Genomic DNA, 21,101 nt, shown 5'->3' on the forward strand with positions numbered 1-21,101 from the left:
ATTGAGCATTATCTTGTTTAAAATTCATCTCTATAACATTTTTTTTTCTTTTTATGATTGGTAACGAAACTATTTTATGGCGGTGTTTAAATTATAATTTTCTCGCAAAAAATTTACCTACATTTTAAAACTATACATTCTTTCCATCTACCTAGATTTTGTATCTTCGACTTCTCGGATGACTAACAGTTCAGGCCCGCCCGTGACCACGAAGGCTGCATTTGTCTTCGAAATGTCGGGAGAAAATTATAATATAAAAACACCGATAAAATCCGTAAAATAGTTTTATTTCAGTGTCTCACATTCGTGTAAACATACGATATCATAAACTCTTTATGATGCCATCGTATTGTTCACTATATTAGAAATTACACAAGCTTTTAAAACACACGGAAACTATATTAATGACATCAGAAATAATATCTCACAAATGATTATCTTCTTTGATCATATCAGCAGCTTTTTCGCCTATCATTACTGTAGGCCCCAGAAGGACAGCCCTCGGCAGTACCGTCATTATACCAGCATCGACCACTCTGAGCCCCTTCACTCCTTTCACACGTAGTCTACTGTCGACTACAGAGCCCAAAGACGTAGTACCTCCAAACAAAGGTCTTATAGACCCCATACATTGAGCATAGCATTTCCAGTACTCCGTACTATATTTTTCTAGGCCATCACATTCTTCCAATACTGGAGCCAGGAATTCTCCTCCAGCCTCCTTAAAAAAGGGCGTGTCTACGATTTTGAAAAAATCTTGAATGTACTTAACCTGATTGTCTAAGTCAGAACTCTGGTAGTATTTTGACACGTTAATTGTAGGCTGATCGTCGAAGTTGGTACTACTCAATGATACCACGCCCCTCGTCTTCATATTCAAATTGGAGAGGACAGAAAACATGATTTGGTATTGGTCACTACTCCTGTATTTACCGCATGGTGAGAAGAGATCGTTAGTGACCTCATCAGGAAACTGATAAGTTAATTTACTATAAAGTGACAGAAAGCTTGCGTAGTTGATGTAATTGAGAGCGAGATAGTCGGGTCGGTCGCAAGACTTATTTAAAGCAACATAGCCGGCGATTACTGTAGCAGGGTATTGGCCTGGATCCATAGACGCTGGCTTGCCTCGAGTGTTTGTAAAACGGAATACTAATATTGTAGATGATTGATATTGCAAATTCCTGCCAACTGGAAGATCTGAGATAACTTCAATACCCTGACGTTTCAATTCTTCTTTTGGACCTATACCAGAAAACATTAAAACCTTCGGAGAGTTTATCGCGCCAGCTGAAAGTATTATTTCTAATTTAGCTTTAACTGTAAACTTTTGTCCATCAACAGTTACTTGCACTGCAACAGCTTTTTTTGATTTGTCAAAAATTATTTTAGTTACCAATGCATTTCTTAAAACATGGAAATTCGTGTAGTTTTTCATTGGACTAATATAGGTGTTGGCAGTACCTTGCCGGACACCATTTCCTATGTTAAACATTGCTGGGCTGAATCCTACGGGATTTTCAAAATTTGTATCGTCTCGTACAATTTGCCCAGATTGTTCGAATGCATTTAAATAATTTTCAGCATCTTGAGTCCTATCTTTGGTGAGAATTATCGGGCCGTCATATCCATAGAAATCTCCATCTGCGGATTCCTCAATAGTGGGGTCCTCCAACCGCTGACTCTTGATAAAGTAGGGGAGTACTGATTCCCCGTTCCAATTGGAGTCGTTGGCAGCTGCACCCCATTGGTCGTAGTCTTTTTTCCCACCTTCAGAGTAAATGAGATAGTTGACAGTGCTGGTTCCGCCAAGCACTTTGCCAAGTGATAAAATCTCTGTTGTGTTCTTTTGACAGGATTCTGCCGCTATAAAATCTGTGGCCGTGTATTTCCAATCTGCTGTTGAATTTTTTTGATACACCAACAAGCCTGGTAACTGTAAAATAAGAAAAATATTATAAGAAAAAAATCCCATTAATACATGTATAATAATTAGTAGTGTGGGACGCCCTACTGCTCGATGGATTAGAACGACTTGAAAAAGGTGGCGGGTAGCGGGTGGATGCGGGCTGCTCAAGACCAGGATGGTTGGCGCTCACTTGGGGAGGCCTACGTTCAGCAGTAGACGGAGAGAGGTTGATTGATTTATTGATTGGTTGAATCCGTTTGTATTATAATGCACAGAAAAAAAATGTATCGTACTTACGGTGGATTCGAACGGAGGAAACCCTCCTGCCTCGATAAGAAGGACCTGAGTTTTTCGATCTTCCGCGAGTCTGCTCGCGACCACGCAGCCGGCCGTCCCTCCGCCGATCACGATGACGTCGTAGCACGGGAAAGCTAGAATATTATTAAAAGTTATAAATAAAAAAATAAGTACATACTTAATACATAGGTTGTTGTTACAGGATTGCCTAGTCTGTATCTCTAGTTTGAAGTTACGCGATATCATATCGTTGACGTAATGGTTTCGTTAAAAAATATTTTTGTATGCAAATTTGAACAGCGCCCCAGTGAGTGTTTTTGGAACTAAAATATGCCAGCGTGAAGATTGCGCGCGTGTAAAGATTGAGTAAATCACGTAACCTTAGTATCGGTTAACTCAAAATGTAGGGGAACCGGCAATACGAATTTTTAACTATATTATTGTCAAACAACTATCGAGAAAGAAGCGAAAAGCGGCCCTAGTCTAGTTGGTTGTGGAACGGACTGCCGAGACGAATGTCCGCAGGTTCAAATCCCAAGGGCACACACCTCTGACTTTTCTAAAAAATTATGTGTGTATTCTTTGTGAATTATCACTTTCTTTAACGGTGAAGAAAAACATCGTGAGGAAACCTGCATACCTGAGAAATTCTCTATAGGAATTATCCAGGGTGTGTGAAGTCTACCAATCCGCACTAGGCCAGCGTGGTGGACTAAGGTCTAATCCTTCTCAGTAGTAGAGGAGGCCCGTGCCCAACAGTGGGACCAGTATATAATACAGGGCTGATATTCTTATTATATTATTATCGAGAAATACTTTAATGCATTGTCGCATTAATGTTAACTTACTCGTTACAATTATATGTAGATTCCTGCTAGGGGTGCCGGATTTCAAACTGTGATCGTCACCATTTACATCCCAAGTCTGATGAGACATTATTCATTTTATTTTAGTTTAGTCTCGGTTAATTTAAAAAAGGAATAAAAATCTAGGATAAAAAAATAAAGAGTTTAAAACCCCATAAAATCTTATCTTATTAATACTATAAATGTAAAAGTGTGAACATGTTTGGATGTTCTTTAGATTTTGGCACAGGAATGGACCTTGTTCTCGTATCTTTAAGGTACTTTTTATTCCGGTAATTTGGTCCAATGGAAAGAATATAATTGGTAATCTTATTTTCAAATAGATGGCGCTGACGTCCTACAGGGGCAGCTATTAGTAGTACAGTAATATAGGGTCTTTTGTGGTGAGAAATGTTTTTACGCGAACAAGGCCGCGAGCAACGCCTAATATATTATAATTATCAATGTATGTCAATGCGTTGTTTCACAATAATTAATTCAACTATGTAAATTCAAATATAAACATTTACGCGCTACATTTCTACTAATAAAATATAATATCCAAGTAAATTATTTATCAGTTAGTTGTGCAGACGCGGATAAATTTATTTCCCAAACATGACAGGGAATGCGCCCTGTTCCAACAATGTACAGTTTGAAAGTCCAATATTGGCAATAATTTACCCTCAACAATTGGTTTCCTGTAAGGTTGCGGTTCTAATCCATGTCGAGCTAGTCTATTCACACTTCACTCAAAATATCTAGAGTGGGGGTCTGGTAGATTAAAATCTTTTTATAAGGCATGACAAAGTGACCACATTACACCTTATGGTAAATGAAGTTTTTTGTAGGCGTCCCTGCAGTCTATACTGGGGGAAACTACAATCCCCCGGCCTAGCGACCGCAGGAGCCCGAATAAGAGTAGGAAGGGAGGAGTGGAATAGTTCGCGGGCCCTTGTATCCCTTAATGTGAATTTACCACTATGAGGTATGTATACATAAAGAACTGTGTCACTAGGGCCGCGGCAAATGTACCCCCGCGCATGGGTGTACATTCAGTGTGGAGGCCGAGCGCATAAGAATTGCGTTGGAGGGTTGGTAAGTGAAGCTGGAATTAGATAGAATGCCAACCGGGAGACGATTACCGTCGCATTTCGACCTAAATGGCGGCCTATTTGAAAACACCTGTATAGTGAGGACTCAATTATGCCGGCCTGTTTAAAAGCACCTGCATAGAAAGACAGGCTATGTCTTTCGCCAGTACCTCATTGAATACTACTTACTATTAAGGGCAGTAGAGTGGACATAAATGAAGAACCATAAACTCCTACCGACACTATTTAACGGTAATTCGCTATCAATTCTATCTAAATATTACTTGATTTAAATATAGCATTGTTAAATCTACAATTATAATATAAATTGAGATTATCGCCCCAGGTCCAATGTATGCCATGCCTGAAATAAAATCATAAAGTACGCACACTTACTTATTATATCTGCTTGCGGGGGGTACATGCTGTCCGTGAGTTTGAGTATACTCAGCATCTGGAAGGCGGTTTGCACTCCCTGGATCATCTTACCAGCTGCCATCGCGTCCATGGCCTGGAGAGAGTATAGTATAATGTGACAAATTTTACTTCGCAATAATTAATGATCTTATGTCTACGGGAAAGACATTAAAAAAAACCATTTTTCGGATTTTGTCGCGTTTTTTTTTATTTTCTCCCGACGTTCCGAAGTTTGCAGCCTTTGTGGTTACGGGCGGGATTGATCCGAAAAGTCAAAGTTACACTATCTACCCATTTTTAAATATTGTATAGTTGTAAATTGCTACGCTGACGACGAAGTTGCATAGTTAAAAATGAAGGCCGGGCCGCATCCCCGCGAAACCTCTCAGGCGGTGAGCCACGGCGCTGACGCGTCCCGCGACTATTACTAACGAACGCATGTCTAGTTTCAAAATCATCAGGGTCTAAACATGGATGAAAACGCTGACACAAGGTCCAAAATTGACCTAAAAAAATCTAAGACTTACTGCTGTTTTTTCGGGATATCCTTAGAGCGAAGACACCACCTTTCCTTGAAATTCGGCCCAGAAACTAAAAATAATTACGTGTAAACCGTTCAAATATATGGATTGATAAGGCGGTGTTTACATATCTGTGACAAAAAAGTTTAACAAAAATTTGCATTTTATAGAACAATTAAATTTTTTATTTTTTAATATGGCATATACAGAGTGTTTTGTAAATACGGGACGGCACAATTATTCCACTGTACGCTATATGAAGTACTGTTAACTGGCACTCGTCGATACTAGCGCTTACCTTAATGTGAAAGGTTCTGTGATGGAACGTTCTCGAAAGATCTCTATATTTCCAGAATGCAGTAAAAACTCGATAAAGGACCTCAATTCTGCTTGAGAGTTTCCGACCGTTCTAGATCTTTCGAGAATGTTCCACAGACCTCCATGGCACATGTGACCGTCGCATTTTTATTAAATTCACTGGTCTGTAAAATTGAAATTAAACTAATTTTCGGATTCTATCGCGGTGTTCGTATTTTATTTTCTTCCGACGTTTCGAAGACTTTGCAGCCTTCATGGTCACGGGGGGGACTGAGGTGTTGTTCATCCGTAAAGTCAAAGTTACAATATCTACCTACATTTTACAATTATACAACTTTCTTAAATTTTTAAAATTTTAGCTGTTGGTGGTCCGATCTACGCAGAATGAGCTCACAGTGTCTTGAAGTCTGGCAGCCGGTCTTTTGGGTTCCGATTTAATTAAATGTAGAACTGGATCCCAGGCTTGTGCAAGCTTCCAACCGTCTTCCCTATTGAGATTGAGATTCCCGATATAAGAGAGGCCACAGTTGCAATCTATTTTGTATACTCCCGGTTCTTGTAGAGGTATGTGACACTTGACAGGTGGTAAAAAAAATAAAATACGAACACCGCGATAGAATCCGAAAATTAGTTTAATTTCAATGTCTAACATTCGCGTAAACATAAGAAATCATTATGGTCTGTAAAATGTCAATGTCTTTAATACTGGTACCAGCTACCGTGTATTCAATAACTTAAAATCGGTATAACTTAGTCCGTACATCACCCTCATTGGAAATCGGCGCTACAGTATCAGCCAGGCTAGTATTGCAGCAAGGCGGGGAATGAGGGTTCCCATTGTTAGAACAATGGGTGTGATTGTGTAATATTTTGTGTTTCTCTCCTTTTATTGTACATGTTATATCGATATTGCCTCAACGATAAATCATTCTTTCTTCTTCAATATGGTAAACAGTACGTTTTATGAAGGGGCAGACGATACTTTTATTATTTTAACTTTATCCTAACCTAACTATACATAATAGTAGCTATTTGAAAGTTTATAAATCTAATTTAGAATGCATTATATGTATAGACCTTTGCAACTTACTGTAAAATGGAACAATTGTTAACTTATTGTTCCTAAGTAATTATTAAAATAATCAATACATAACCAAGAACCTTGGTAATTTTAGTTATTATTTAAAGGGATTTTAATATTCTTTGTGAATAATAAATTATCAAAGATTTTTGATTATTTGGTTAAAACTGACCGTCTCATTGGCTTAGTTGTATGACGCGGTCGGTACGACATCGCTATGGGTTCAACTCCCAGATCGGATAAAGTTTTATTGGGTTTTTCTACGCAATACCAGCCCCAAGTTTGAACTTTGTACCCCTTACATCATGGGTCGGAACGCACATGGCGAAAAGTGTGTGCTTTGGCTTCCCCTATGCCAACCCCTTTGGGACCCCCCCCGAGGCAATTCTTGTGCGCTCGGTCTCCACACCGAATGCACGCCCATGCACGGGGGGACATTATGTCGCGGACCTAGGCACACTATAGGTGATGCTTACACCCCCATGGTTGCAAGTTCACATGGGGGGTCTGACAGGGACTCGTAGAACAATTCACCTCCCTTTCCTCTCCGCCCATCCTATTACTTCCCCTTCCTTCCCCCTTCTTTCCCCCCCTATTTCTCCTCTTCCTCTCTTCCTCCAGGGCCTCGCAGTCGTTAAGCCGGGGGGTTCATAGTATCCCATTCGCTTGTCCCCCCCGGTGTTGACTGTGGGGTCTGTACTTGAAAAAAAAAAAAAAAAAAAAAAACCCCTTTGGGAATAAAGGCGTGATGAATGTTGGTTAAGGCGATACCTCAAGGTCCATTTTCATACATTTTGTTTCGGCTTTAATCTGGGTAACTAAACAAGTATTGGCAAGTAAAGAATTTAAATTCACGTCTAGTTAGTGATTAGTTCTCGCAGTTGAAAGAAAAATGTAAAAATAATTAATAATCATGGATATTTCTGCCTTTAAAATTTCGTCATATTAAATTTTAAAGGCCGAAATATCAATATTGTTTAGTTACCCAGATTAAAGCCGAAACAAAATGTATGAAAATGGACCTTGAGCTACCACCTTAACATTGGTTATTTTGTTAATTATATTGTTCATTCATTTAAAAAAATATCGAGTTATTTGTTATTATTTTAATTAAGTACCGATCAGGAGCCATGTGAAAATGAATGTCGCATGAACACCACCCTGTACATATATATTTTTTTAATCAACATTATCTATTGGCATGACATATTACTTAATTACTTTTTAAAATAATGTACTTCTATTTAGCTTCTATGTCATTGAATAACGAATAACCTTAAGCATTAGATACCAAAAATACAAATGAGATTGCTGGCAGTACTTGCATAGAACCCACCTATATCGTGACAACACATATAGAAATACTATTAAATAAAGCTGAAGAGTTTGTTTGTTTGTTTGAACGCGCTAATCTCAGGAACTACCGGTTCAAACTGAAAAAATATTTTTGTTTTGTATAGCCCTTTGTTCCTGGAGTGCTATAGGCTATATATCATCACGCTATGACCAATAGGAGCGGAGCAGTAATGGCTAATCTCAGGAACTATCGGTTCGAACAGAAAAAATATTTTTGTGTTGGATAGCCCTTTGTTCCTGGAGTGCTATAGGCTATATATCATCACGCTATGACCAATAGAAGCGGAGCCGTAATGAAACGTCACTTTTATAACGGAAAACTTTAGCTCGAAAAATTTTATAACGCGGGCGGAACCGCGGGCAAAAGCTAGTATTGTATAAGTATAGTGTAATGCCGAGATAATGTCACTATAACTTACCACGTAATTAATTACTTTTGTTATAAAAAATATTAACAACGGAAAAATTTATGTTGTTCCATAAATAAATTCACTTCTACTTTGTCTATGGTATGAAAAAGATGCGCATGAGTGGAGCGCGGCAGTTAGAGTCTAGCCAGCGAGTCGCGACACGGAAAGTATGGCGGTAAATTTTAAAAAATATTCTTTATGACTAGGGCTGCCATCACCTAAATTGCCGACGCCGGATAAACACGGCAAAAATCCCGGTCATTTGGGCAAAATATGGGTCTTTCCCTAGCTAGGTGCTAGTGCTAGGCGAGCTAAGGTGGGGGCGTTCGATCGTCGACTATTTTGCCGTGCCTTCTTGGATGCGGGTCATTATTAATGAATTGTTAACTAAGATTTATTTCAATTTATCGCTTATCTATAATAAAATATTGGATTTCCCGTGACAACAAATTGTCCGGGTTACATTTGGACACTTTTTAAAAATTCTGCCGGACGGCCCCCGGACGCCCTTCAAACTAGGACAAATCCGGGGAAAGCCGGACGAATAGCAGCCCTACTTCTGACCCCATGTAAACATTAATTAAATAATGTTTTTATTTATGCTCGTTAAAATAATAATAATTTTTCAAATAAAAAATTACAGATAAACTTATTTGAAATGAAACTGTTTTCGGATTTAACGTGGTTATTTATGTAATTAGTTTTTCCCGGTGTTTCGAAGACTTTGCAGTCTTAATGGTTACGGGGCGGACCATCCCGTCTGCCATAAAATTCGTCAATAGTTTTATTTCAATGTCTAACATTCGCGTAAACATAAGAAATCATTACAAACTCATCTCTCGGGGTTACGAACCGTAGATTTTGAGTTTGCCGCCATATATTTGTGATAGGACTTGTTCGCCGGACTCTATTATACGATATTACAGTTCTTGGATATGCTACTACGTTTAATGTTTTACAGAAGTGGAGCGCGCGTCCTTCTTTTAATCTTCATTTAAGGAGCTTGGTCGTTATTTCACGACTATCTCGTTCCGTATGTCCGATTTTACCGGTCGTACGCGAGTATTTACAAATATAATGAATCGTCAACCAATGTCACGGAAGTTTCGAAACCACTGTATTTTTTTTTATAAATGAATTTGCATGTATTTGTATATTTTCACAATTACTTAGGCATAATTATATGACGAGACGAGCATGCCGCTCACCTTAGAGTAAGTGATAACTACAGCAATAACAGTAGCAATATACATGACTGAAATACGAAGTATTTCGTGGGATCCTATTTTGAAATTAATTATTTGTGTTATGTGTGTATTATGTTTATTTTTTTCCATATGTGTTATGAACAAATAGATAGCTTCGAAAAACACAGCTAGCGTGCCGTTTTGCTAGAGGAAAGCGCCTTAACAAACACAGGGAGTAAGTTTTTCTATTAAACTATTGTGACGGACAAGTCGACTGATGGTAAGAAATACAACCACCTACAAATAGTGGCATCATTTGAAACAATTACAGACACGCGGTGAGGTATCACCACGTAAACAAATAACCTATAATGAACTGTTTGTGACATATTATTATGCGAAGGGAGATAACCTACCGTCTGACTTCTCGGGTCGACACTCGAGCACTTACCTATTAACACATATGTATACATTTTGGATAATATCTGTCCTAATGCTTTGCAGCTTATTATTATCATTATTTTATAAGACCACGGGAAAGTGACCCCACTGCACCTGATGGTAAGTGGAGTGGGGTCAAATAGAATGTCGACTGCCGAGAGATGATTACCCTCGGTAGTCGACACAATTATGCTGTCCTGTTGGAACTGGATATACATAAGCATCCCGGAACGCGAAACACTTACGTGGGCCACTATGACGGGTTGTAACACCTTGTGTACGGTGGTAGCTATTCGGGCGGATATAAAACATATCCTACCACCAGCAATCTAGTTTGCTCGCATTTCTACTTGCGTGGCGTCTTTTCTTGGATATATTTTCATAACATCACACATTTTTCTCTTTTCAGACGTAGGCTGGACTATAAAACACTCACAATATGCTAGGTACACAGGTGACAGGTTCCATTTTATGTGAATGAGTTTTGCTATATACCAGGCTCAATCAAGACTCCTGCATAGATAAATAACTCACATTGAATCATAATTAACTTTTTTATATATAGATTATCTCTCACCAGTCAACACATGCCAGCTTGTTTTAAACCGTATATATATACAGACTCATCCCGCGACACGCGTTGGCCACTACGGCGGGTTTAGCATCTTATTTACGTCGGTATCTGGGCGGATACAAATATCCTACTATCTTCTTCTTTAGCCTTTAGAAGTCCACTGTTCAACATAGACCTCCCCAAAGATTTCCAGACCAACTTCTTACAAGCGACACACATTCAGCAGATTCCCGTGACTTTTACGAGGTCGTCTGTCTTTATAGGACGCCGAATGTTGCGTTTGCCAGTACGTGGTATCTATTTTAGACCTTACCTACCAGATCTGTTGTCAGTCCTACGAGCTAGAACCCCGTCCAATGTCACTTTGCTAATCTGCTGGGCTTTGTCAACGATATTCGTTCTACAGATCTCCTCATTCCCGATTCAAGTTACTACCACCACGAAGAACAGGGCAAAAAAGCAGCGGCAACATCGTATTTTCAGTCTACTACAATGATAAAAAAGACACAATACTAAAACCAGGATTTTCGGTGAAAATATTCGTTATTAATGTATGTTTTTGGCATAATGACAGCAAAGGTGAAGACGAGTATGTGGTTTTATTTAGTAACGCAATGTCAAAATGACCCTGTATATACAGTTTCTAATAGAGACAAACTCGTAGTAATAAATTTTTAAACGTATTTGTTTCTTTTTTCGGCTTATCGGTACTAGTAACACTAAACTGTGTTATATTGTCTTTATACCTAGACTTTATACACAATACACGAAACGACATACCTAAATATATGATATAAAAATGGAATAGTTTTGTTGAAATAATTTAGTTTAAACCTTGATAACTCTGAGATTGTCGGTAATATCAACGGAAATCTCCACAATATATATCCCTGACCCTATGAGATATCTTGTGGCATAGGTATCAACAAGAAGGTACTTAAGTATGCCTAGAGGCGAATGCCGAATCAATAACTTGTTTATTACATTGTTAGGTTAAAAATATTCTTGTAAAGGTATTTGTGACACGTTATGCTATAAAATACTGAGCGTTTGACATTAGTTGGGAGCGAGCAATTGTTCATTGACCGTAGTACCTATTAGGTTTGTGTAATATATGTGAAAGTATATCTATATTCAGTGACATTTCTTTTTATTTTAATAAAAATCGCTTCAGTTTCTAACAATATTATTTGTAATAAAAACTAGGTATTTCTGGCGCCTCCGCGTGTGTCAGACTATTCCCGGTAACAAAGTCACCACTAAGTATGTGTTTTCCAGGGTTAAGACACAGGGGGTAAGTTGGGGAAGGGGTAGGCAGAGATGCAATCCAGCCACCTACTTTACACCTGTGTTTCGTCTCACGATATGAGAGGGGCAAGCTTTTTGCTCCTGAAAAATCCGACCCATGATTCGAACCCAGGGTAAAAACCTTGCATGGAATCCGAGATACGATTACGTACAAAAAGTCATTGAAATCTGACAGCGGTTTCAATTCTAACAAACTTTATTTATAGTATAGAAAACAGTTAGAAGCTATGTGAAATGCAAACACTGATCTATTAGTGTATTAATGAGACTGACTAATGTGTTAGAACAAGCGTAGTGGACTGCCATTCAGGCGTTGCTTGAACCGTTTATCATTTGTCCCGCCACACTTGTAAATAACTGATAACATTTACTAGGAAATAACGATTACAATTATCTATTTATTATATAACGTTTATAACTGGATATTTGATTAGGAAAAGGTTAAAACCCTGTAAACGTGTGCTCTCGTGGTCGGTAGTGAGAAATTCATTGAACTAATGTTTACAATATGTATCACTCATGTATCACTTTGCTGATGGTAGGATATATTTTATATCCACTAACGTCCACCGTACACAAGGTGTTAAAACCCGCCATAGTGGCCCACGTAAGTGTGTCGCGTTCCGGGTTCAGCCAGTATATCCAGCTCCAACAGACCGGTATAATTATGTCGAGCGCCGAGGGGTAATCATCTCCCGTCAGTCGACATTCTGTTGGACCCTACTCCACTTACCATCAGGTGCAGTGGGTTCATTTTGCCGTGCACGTATAAAAATATGCTGTATTCAAAGAATGAAAAAATATATGTATTCCTTTGTATGACAAGACGAGCTTGTCGAACGCCTGATGGTAAGCTATATAACCACCCATAAACAGTAGAAACACCATCTAACATCTTGAATTTGAAAGTATTGTATGGTATTCCACTGCGCTCGCCATCCTGAGACATGAGATGTTAAGTCTCATTATGTCTAGTAGTTACACTGGCTACAATGTCTTTCAAACCGGAACACTACAGTGACTACACACTGCTGCTTGGCGGTAGAAATACACATTGCGTTGGTACCTACCCTGGCGGACTCTCACATATGCGAGAACTACCAACTTTTAAAGTAGTATTATCATAGTATCATGCCTATTCCCCATTTGAGAGTTGAGAATTTATTATCACACTCAGTTGTCTTGGAATAGGGGTCATTATTGCCATTTATCGGGTCTAATTCTAGACTCTGATGTCGACCAGAAAAATCCAATATTACTTTATCCGATTTAGCAGTTTAACCCTTGACTTCAGCGTGCAATCGTACCATTATGCTACTATGCTATCGAAGTAGTCGTCAAAAAGGGAAAACGTATTGCGTATAAGCAGTGTTATCTCATAATATACGGGGTTACTTTGACATTGCGTTAATAAATGAAACCATATAGTTGTCTTCTTGAAAATATATAAAATAAAAAAGTGACAGTTTTAAATAAAATAAATATTAATAAAAATAATTTTAACCCCAACACCCCCCCCCCCTCCTAAAGTCAACATTACTATACGTTCAGTCAGAAATACATTTACGCACACAGTATATTCGTAATAAACAACATTAATGGATGATTTTCGGTATTATATCACTACTGCCTTTAGACATCTGCTCTTATCGTGTAAGGACAACGCACAACATTTGTTAACCGACTTCAAAAAAAGGAAGTCCAATGTTCGGCTGTATGTTTTGTTTCACGTAGCAAAAATAATTTGGCTTACATTTAACGAGCGACCGCTTGCTAATATCATATAGGGAATCATATTATTACTTGGCTTGGTTAAGTAGTGTTATGTAGATAAAAGTATGTAGGGTGTTTATCTAAAACATTTAGGTTTTCCCTTTCTGGCTATGGTATAGTAATTTTGTAAGAAACCTCACTATTTACCTTCGCCTTATTGCAGGAAAAACGTATTTTTTACCTATGACGGAAACAGTGGGGTATTAAAGCCTGATCGCTTATATCGGTCATTATTTTTTTATTAAATTAAACTATTTTCATTAAGTTTTCTTTATTATTGTATTAATACTTTTTTGTGGATGCAGGATTCTACAAAGTTTATCAGTAGATAACCTTCGCGTCAACTGGACTGACCCGTCTGGACATGGTGATAAGACGTATCGTTCTAAAGTTAGAATTTTCATTAATACAGTCCAGTAATTTCAATAAATAAATACTATAATATATTATCTAGTGTTGTAAACTAATCTATGGACACTAAGGTCAGGATAGATGGATAAAAAACCCACTGTTCTGGCATGGTAAAACCCAAGCACACGACGTATTTTGGTGCCAACATTGCATATTATTGATGCGCACACACTAATTAAGAGCAGTGCACTACGAACAACCGTCGCGATCAGGTACATCTTTAACAGAACATTTCGTAACATTTGATAACATTTAAATTCACTTAACTTTCTCTCAAGCGATATTCTCATTTTTTTAGGCTTCATATGTCAGCGTGGTCATTAAAGGCAAAATCCCCTTAATAATTAAAGTTTGCATCGACTAGTCAGGATAAAATAATGCGCTGATATTGTTTTGCTTTTGATTACACCAACCAACCAAAACATAAAATTTTAGTATCAAGTGCCATAGTTTTCATACGTAAATTATTTAAGTCCACACCACTGTAGATAATATAGGTGATAAAGAAATACGTCAAACACTATCAATTAAAAACACTTTAATAATACACGGGAAACGGTTAAAAAACAACGTAGCTTTGTCACAGATATGACACGAGATCGTTGTAATAAACAACGAGACATTTGCAATTGTAAAATGATATCATTTTAGGGTTCCGCAATTATAAGGGTGTTTAGACTTACTGCCTGTTTTACGACGTCTTCTTGACGTCGACGTGCTTTGATATTTGTAACTCGTCAAACAGAATATGAGGTGATCTAAATACTATTTATATTGTCAAACTAGTTGATCCGACAGACGTTGTCCTTTCTTAACTATGAATTTTCAGCGCGCATTCTGTCAATCGCTGTCAGTTATTTCAAACAATTGACAGCTATATAAAATTAATATTTTCGTTAAGTTTTCTTAAATTTTCTAATTTTCCGCGCAAAGTTTTGAAGTTTTTCTTTTATAAAAACCTTCGCCTGACAACAACAAACACAACAAAAAAAAAATAGCGAAATCGGTTCAGCCGTTCAGGCGTGATGGCGTGACCAAGGTAAATAGGGATTCATTTTTATATATATATAGATTAACCCTTATTTGCTGGAAGGATACTTGTATAAAAGCCGCCATAGTGCACGTTATTGTGTCGCCTTCCGCCCCTCCGGGACAATTCTTGTATGCTCAGTTTTCACACCAAATGAATGCACATGCGTAGGGGGATATTTGTCGTCGGCCGTGGCACACAGTGCAGTGCGCATACCTCATGGTTGTACAATAAATTGAGTCCTAAAGGAACCCGTGAACAGTTCCCCTCCGCCCGTTCTAGGAAGTTCCTAACCTTTCCACGATACAGGCATAGCCTAGTGTGTGGAGTAGTGTGGACATCTTTGCTAATTGTTATAAGAAGTGTAACTTTTTGGAAAATAAATTGATTGCTTTATTTCTTATTTTCCCATTCCCTATCGGGGCCACTGTGGGTGCTATGCCAGGCATCGTCTGTTGACCATTCCCAGAGTAGATGACAATAAGAGGCTTGCCACAAAAAGAAACATCTGTGTACCGTTCCGATATCAGCCTGTGTATATCCCATTTCACATAGGCTAGCGAGGGATAAACATACCTCATCAGGCAAGACTATCTAGACCTCACTCCATATACCATCATGTAAATGGTGCATCACTTTGCGGTCCCCGTATAAACAATACATGGTTATCAATTAATTTTTGTAAACTTTGCTCTCAAATGGTAATTAAGTGAGTACTATCTACATTAGGTGTTTAATATGTTATCTGGTGATTAGGAGATATACTAAGAACACAAAATTCACACATATCATATACAAGAAGATCACGAAATATTTTGTTTTTATGCGATATGCGCCATTTTAATCCATCGTTTGTTTGATGATTAAATTGAAGAAAAAAAATTGTGACCACAGAAATTGTTAAATAAAAGCTTATTATACACGCGGAACCTTCAGCAGAATTCACTTCACATGTGTCCAGTTTTTTATTAATTGACGTGTTGCCCTAAGACCCGGGATCAGTGGATCAAACTATATAAATACAAGCGAACGCGCTCAGCTTCAGTCTGTTTACAATTCACGATAATGAAGTACATTGTGTTATTAATTGCTGTGCTCTTACCGCTTGCGGAGCAACAGTCATGGTCACTACAGTCCTTGGTAGAGAACAAGCTGATGACCTTCATCCAAGAACAGAAAGATCAGGTCGAAAAACTTGTGAATGGATACGACGACGCTCGGACTTACCTTGAAGACCAGCACAAGAAAATCACCGATGACATTTACAAGTACATAGATAATGTTAAAGACAGCGGACGGCAGATCACAGAGCCGTGGTCTATCGATGAAGATGAGGCCAAACTTGAGAATCCTGATGAGTTCCTGACTGCTCCTGGGATCATATCGCGTCATGGATACGTATGCGAAACTCATACTGTTGTGTCTAAGGGATACGTAATAAACTTTCACAGGATACCTAGATCGAAAAGAGGTGGAGTTGTGCCTACGAAAACTGTGTTGCTACAACATGGCTTGTTCGCGAGCTCTGTTGATTGGATCCTCAACGGTCCAGGCAAAGGACTGGCATATGTGCTAGCTGACGCGGGATATGATGTCTGGATGTCAAACGTCAGGGGCAACAGGTACTCCAGGGAACATACCAGTTTGAACAGTAACTCGAAAGCCTACTGGAACTTCTCCTGGCACGATGTAGCTAAGCATGACATCCCCGCTGTTATAGACTACATCCTGGACTTTAAAGGTACAAATACTAAGATCACATACATAGGGCATTCCATGGGTACCACAATACTATTTGCGATGTTGACGCTTCGCCCGGAGTACAATGATAAATTGACTGCTGGATTCGCGCTAGCCCCCGTGGTGTACCTATCGGACATCCAGTCTCCAATCAAAACCCTAGCTCCGGTCGCCAGTAGCGCAGCATCGATGGATATGCTCTCAAATACTCACGAGTTTGTTCCAAAGAATTCTGCTCTGGGTAAAATAACAAGCACGTGCAGCTTAGACGCCGCGGACCTTAGTGTGTGCAAGAACATAGCCTTCTACATATGTGGGTACAACGAGAAGCAGTTTAATAGTTCTCTGCTACCAGTTTTCCTATCCCATTTAGGTTCAGGAACTTCTTGGAAGACGGTAGTTCATTTCGCTCAAGAGATAAATGCGGGAGGCAAATTCCAGCAATTTGACTACGGCAGCAAGAATTTCGAGATATACGGCTCTGTATATCCCCCGGAGTACGATTTAAGCAAAATAACCTTACCTATTTCTCTGTTTTGGTCGAAAAATGATTTGCTGTCATCAGAACATGATGTCAAGAAGCTGTATCATGCCTTGGAGTCCAAGAAAGAAATGTATTTAATTCCCGATCCAGAATTCAACCATTTGGATTACTTGTGGGCTATTAATGCTCCAAGATTACTCAATAATAAGGTTTTGGAGTACCTTGAAAGAGCATTCAATGCTGAAGAGCGGCATAAGTCCTTCAATCCATACGAGGTCCATTCTGGTTACAATTTCAATCATATTAGATTCGTATCGTTAAGAATGTAATTCATACATTTTAATTACAATACAGTATTTATATGAAGACGAGCAGTATACTAAGAGGGATTGAAGATAAAAAATGATTCATCGCTTTTCTAAATCTAACACTCATGTTAATATTAGCAAATACCTAACATTAATTAATCATGCATAATTAATGGTATACGTCACTCCATGCAACGCGCAGAATGTCAAGAGACCCGGACTTGGCCTGAGCTTCAGTTATAAAGTAAATCATAAGAGAAGCAAAGGAATTAAGATTAAACAGATATACAATACAATGCTACTAAATACTTTCATTCTAGGGCAGAAAGGTAAAAAGACTGGTTCTTATTAAAATTGTATTTGTAGAAATTAAAAACATAAGATGCCAATTTTTGTGACACCAATGTCCTATAATAGAACACCTAGAATTTAAAGTACTTATCTACTTTAATGACGTTCTGTTTATACTGACCCATAATATCTCTGAGTCAAGGAAATAGATATATAACGATATCGTTCGGGGCCGTTGTGTCAATCATTTCTATAATTATATCATCGAGAGAGGAACACAAAAGACTGACTTATTGTTAATATTATTTTTTTAATAAATAATTTAATAATAAATTGTATTTTTATTTTGGATAAGCTATGTGTTATAAAATTGTTATTAATTTTTGTCAAAAACATTGAAATAAAACAATTTTATTGCGGGTTTTATATAATTATTTTCTCCGGAAAAAATTATAATATAAAAAATCGCGATATAATCCGTAAAATGGTTTTATTACAATGTCTAACATTCGCTGAACATAAGTAATCATTATATTATCCATATTGAAAAAAAAATGTATTGACAGCTTCAGTAGCAGTTGCATCGTGTACGATTGGCGTACTGAGGTTCCGGGTTTGACACCCGGGAGTTTGGAACGCTCGGTAATTGGCAATTAGCTCGTAAACCTAACATAGCTATTAGTATGCTTAATCTTCGAAAATAAAAAATGTTATGTTTGTGTAAAATACCTAATGCATTAGATAATATAATTATATTAAAAAACAATATACAATTGCATTTACCTTCAAAGGCGTAAGCAGAGGAGCAAGTGATGCACATAGTTTTTGACATGAGTATTCCGCCTATTATGTGTTAGGGGGCGAGCCACATTTCTATATCGGGCATAAACAGTAGACCTGTATGTAGTAAGACGAAAAGTCCAATATCACTTTATATTAGAATATATGCTATAAATAGAGTACACCGTTTAATATTCTGTCAAATTACTATTTACCTAACTGTGTTTATATTCGAGAAATCAATAATGTGCATTTTAGTAAAATTATCCTTCTCCTAATATAAATGTGAATGTTTGACGTTGCCGTTGCTTGGCTGTACTTCTGGCTTTGCTTTAGTCCACGTGCGGTAGATGCTGCTTATCATGAGGCGCACCGCTTGCTCCTTTGCCTACTGAGGCAATAAAAAAAATATTGTAAAAAGTATTCATTTAGAAGTTTGAATGTTAGAAGTAAACACATAAATTGTTTAATTGATTTTGGTTAAACAGTGGTAGAAAGTTGGTGTATATACTGTAGAACTTAACATCATAGACCTTGTTCTAGATTAACATATACGAAACTTTATATTCCCGAGAAGTGCATAGAAGGACTTTTGTATTGGAAAAGAACTTTGACGCGGGTAAAGCCTTGGGGCAAAAGGAAACTTTATATTTACTATCGATTTGGTACACTTGTATCTTACTGCATTTTCTGCAGTAGAGCAGATGTAGGCACACTGTTTAGATATAGAAATACACAAAACCATCTTGCGAAAACCTCTGCAAATACTTCCAAGAACGCAAGCTTCCAGTGAGGAATGCATAGACAATTTGCATTTAATTAATATATAATTATCGGAATATATTATCATATATCCGTTGAAAGTTCGCTCGAACTCCGATCTAATAATAAACGAGGAACCATGCTCCGAACAGTAATAACTTTACTATACGGATATGAAGTTGTTAGTTCGGGATCTTCAAGATTTAGTTTAATATTGTTTTAATAATAGGTATTGTTTTGAACTTCCAATAATTGCGGTATAGGCGTATAACATCATGTTATGTGCACACATATAATAATATTCTAGAAGTGTCAAGAGTACTGGCTTGAGATCTATGAGGTCAGTTCACGGCTTAGCCTAATATTAGCTGGGAATATTTTATTTACTATTATAATTTCGTTAATTATTTATATGTTTTTAGAGTAATTATCTGCAATACGGGTAGGTCTAGAAACTCTTATTCCTCCTTTTGATGACTAACTATTGCATCCACACTTATGTTGTATTCATATCAAACCGCAGGCCACTATGGCGGGTTTCAACACCCGAGACCAGCCTGTGTATACCCGGTTCCACCAGGCCGGCATAATTGTGGCGATTGCCGAGGGATAATCATCTTTTGTCAATCGACATTCGTTTGGACTCCGCTCTGATGGTTATCAGGTACAGTAGCGTCAATGTGCTGTACACGTATGAAAAAATACCACGATGGGGGACAATCACATAAGATACTGTGAACGAATTCCAATACCTACTTCTAGAATAAAAGTCTTTATAAATTATTGCGTTCTCTGGGAATCGAATAGGCTTACATACCAAGTTAATATACTAAATGATTAATGATCATGACATATATAATATAATAATATCAGCCCTGTATTATATACTTGCCCATTGCTGAGTACGGGCCTTCTCTACTACTGAGAGGGATTAGACCTTAGTCCACCACGCTGGCCTAGTGCGAATTGGTAGATTTCCCACACCTTCGAAATTCCTATAGAGAACTTCTCAGATGTGCAGGTTTCCTTACGATGTTTTCCTTCACCGTTAAAGCGAACGATAAATTCACAAAGAATACACACATGATTTTAGAAAAGTTAGAGGTGTGTGCTCTTGGGACTTGAACCTGTGGACATTCATCTTGGCAGTCCGTTTCACACCCAACTAGGCTATCGCCGCTTTTTGATGATGACATAATCATGATAAATAACTAGCCAACAATGAGTTCCACGTACTGCTACTCCTAGATGTCTAGGTTCACACGGCCTCTGTACCTAACTTGGGCCTAGGACCCTCTCAATTGATTCGACATTGGAAACTATTATATTTATTTTACACTAGGTTTTACCTGCGTCTTTGCCCGTGTGAAAAAGTATTTCTGAGATAAATATTTTCCTAGAATAAAAGGCCTATAGCACTTGAGTAATAGCTTCCTATTAGTGAAAAATATTTCAAAATCAGTTTAGTAGTTTTTGAAATTAGCGCGGTGGAACGAACAAACCCTTCAGATTTATATATTAGTATAGATTTGCTGGTCAAACAAATAGAGGGTCCAAAGTCCAGTTCCTTGTACTATTTGTACTATCGGCTTGATGTTTTTTATTATTATTTTAGTAACTTATCGTTTTCTTTGTTTTAAAACTAAATTCGTTTTTGTTATTCTATGATTAACCCTCTCAGTTGAAGAGCCCGTAGTTAGCAGTAGGCAGTATATAATACAGGTATTCTTTATTTGATTACTAATCGTGTATTATTTTTATGTA

At 37.8% G+C, this 21,101-nt stretch overlaps 2 protein-coding genes across 2 annotated transcripts; one reads left to right on the forward strand and one right to left on the reverse strand.

Moving 5' to 3' along the window:
- Positions 1-266: 266 nt before the first annotated feature.
- LOC115447075 (glucose dehydrogenase [FAD, quinone]) lies at positions 267-5,161 on the reverse strand. Its single transcript, XM_030173991.2, has 4 exons — positions 5,090-5,161; positions 4,542-4,656; positions 2,207-2,340; positions 267-1,936 (listed from the first exon to the last, which is right to left on the reverse strand). The coding sequence occupies exons 2-4, from the start codon at positions 4,651-4,653 to the stop codon at positions 425-427; spliced, it is 1,758 nt and encodes a 585-aa protein (XP_030029851.1). The 5' UTR covers positions 4,654-4,656; positions 5,090-5,161; the 3' UTR covers positions 267-424.
- Positions 5,162-16,002: 10,841 nt separating this feature from the next.
- LOC115447078 (lipase 3-like) lies at positions 16,003-18,128 on the forward strand. The gene has a single exon (XM_030173994.1). It carries the CDS (start codon positions 16,038-16,040, stop codon positions 17,523-17,525), a length of 1,488 nt encoding a protein of 495 aa, XP_030029854.1. The 5' UTR covers positions 16,003-16,037; the 3' UTR covers positions 17,526-18,128.
- The last annotated feature ends 2,973 nt before the right edge of the window (positions 18,129-21,101 follow it).

This window comes from Manduca sexta, chromosome 12, assembly GCF_014839805.1.
Source record: "Manduca sexta isolate Smith_Timp_Sample1 chromosome 12, JHU_Msex_v1.0, whole genome shotgun sequence".
In the NCBI taxonomy this organism is placed as follows: domain Eukaryota; kingdom Metazoa; phylum Arthropoda; class Insecta; order Lepidoptera; family Sphingidae; genus Manduca; species Manduca sexta.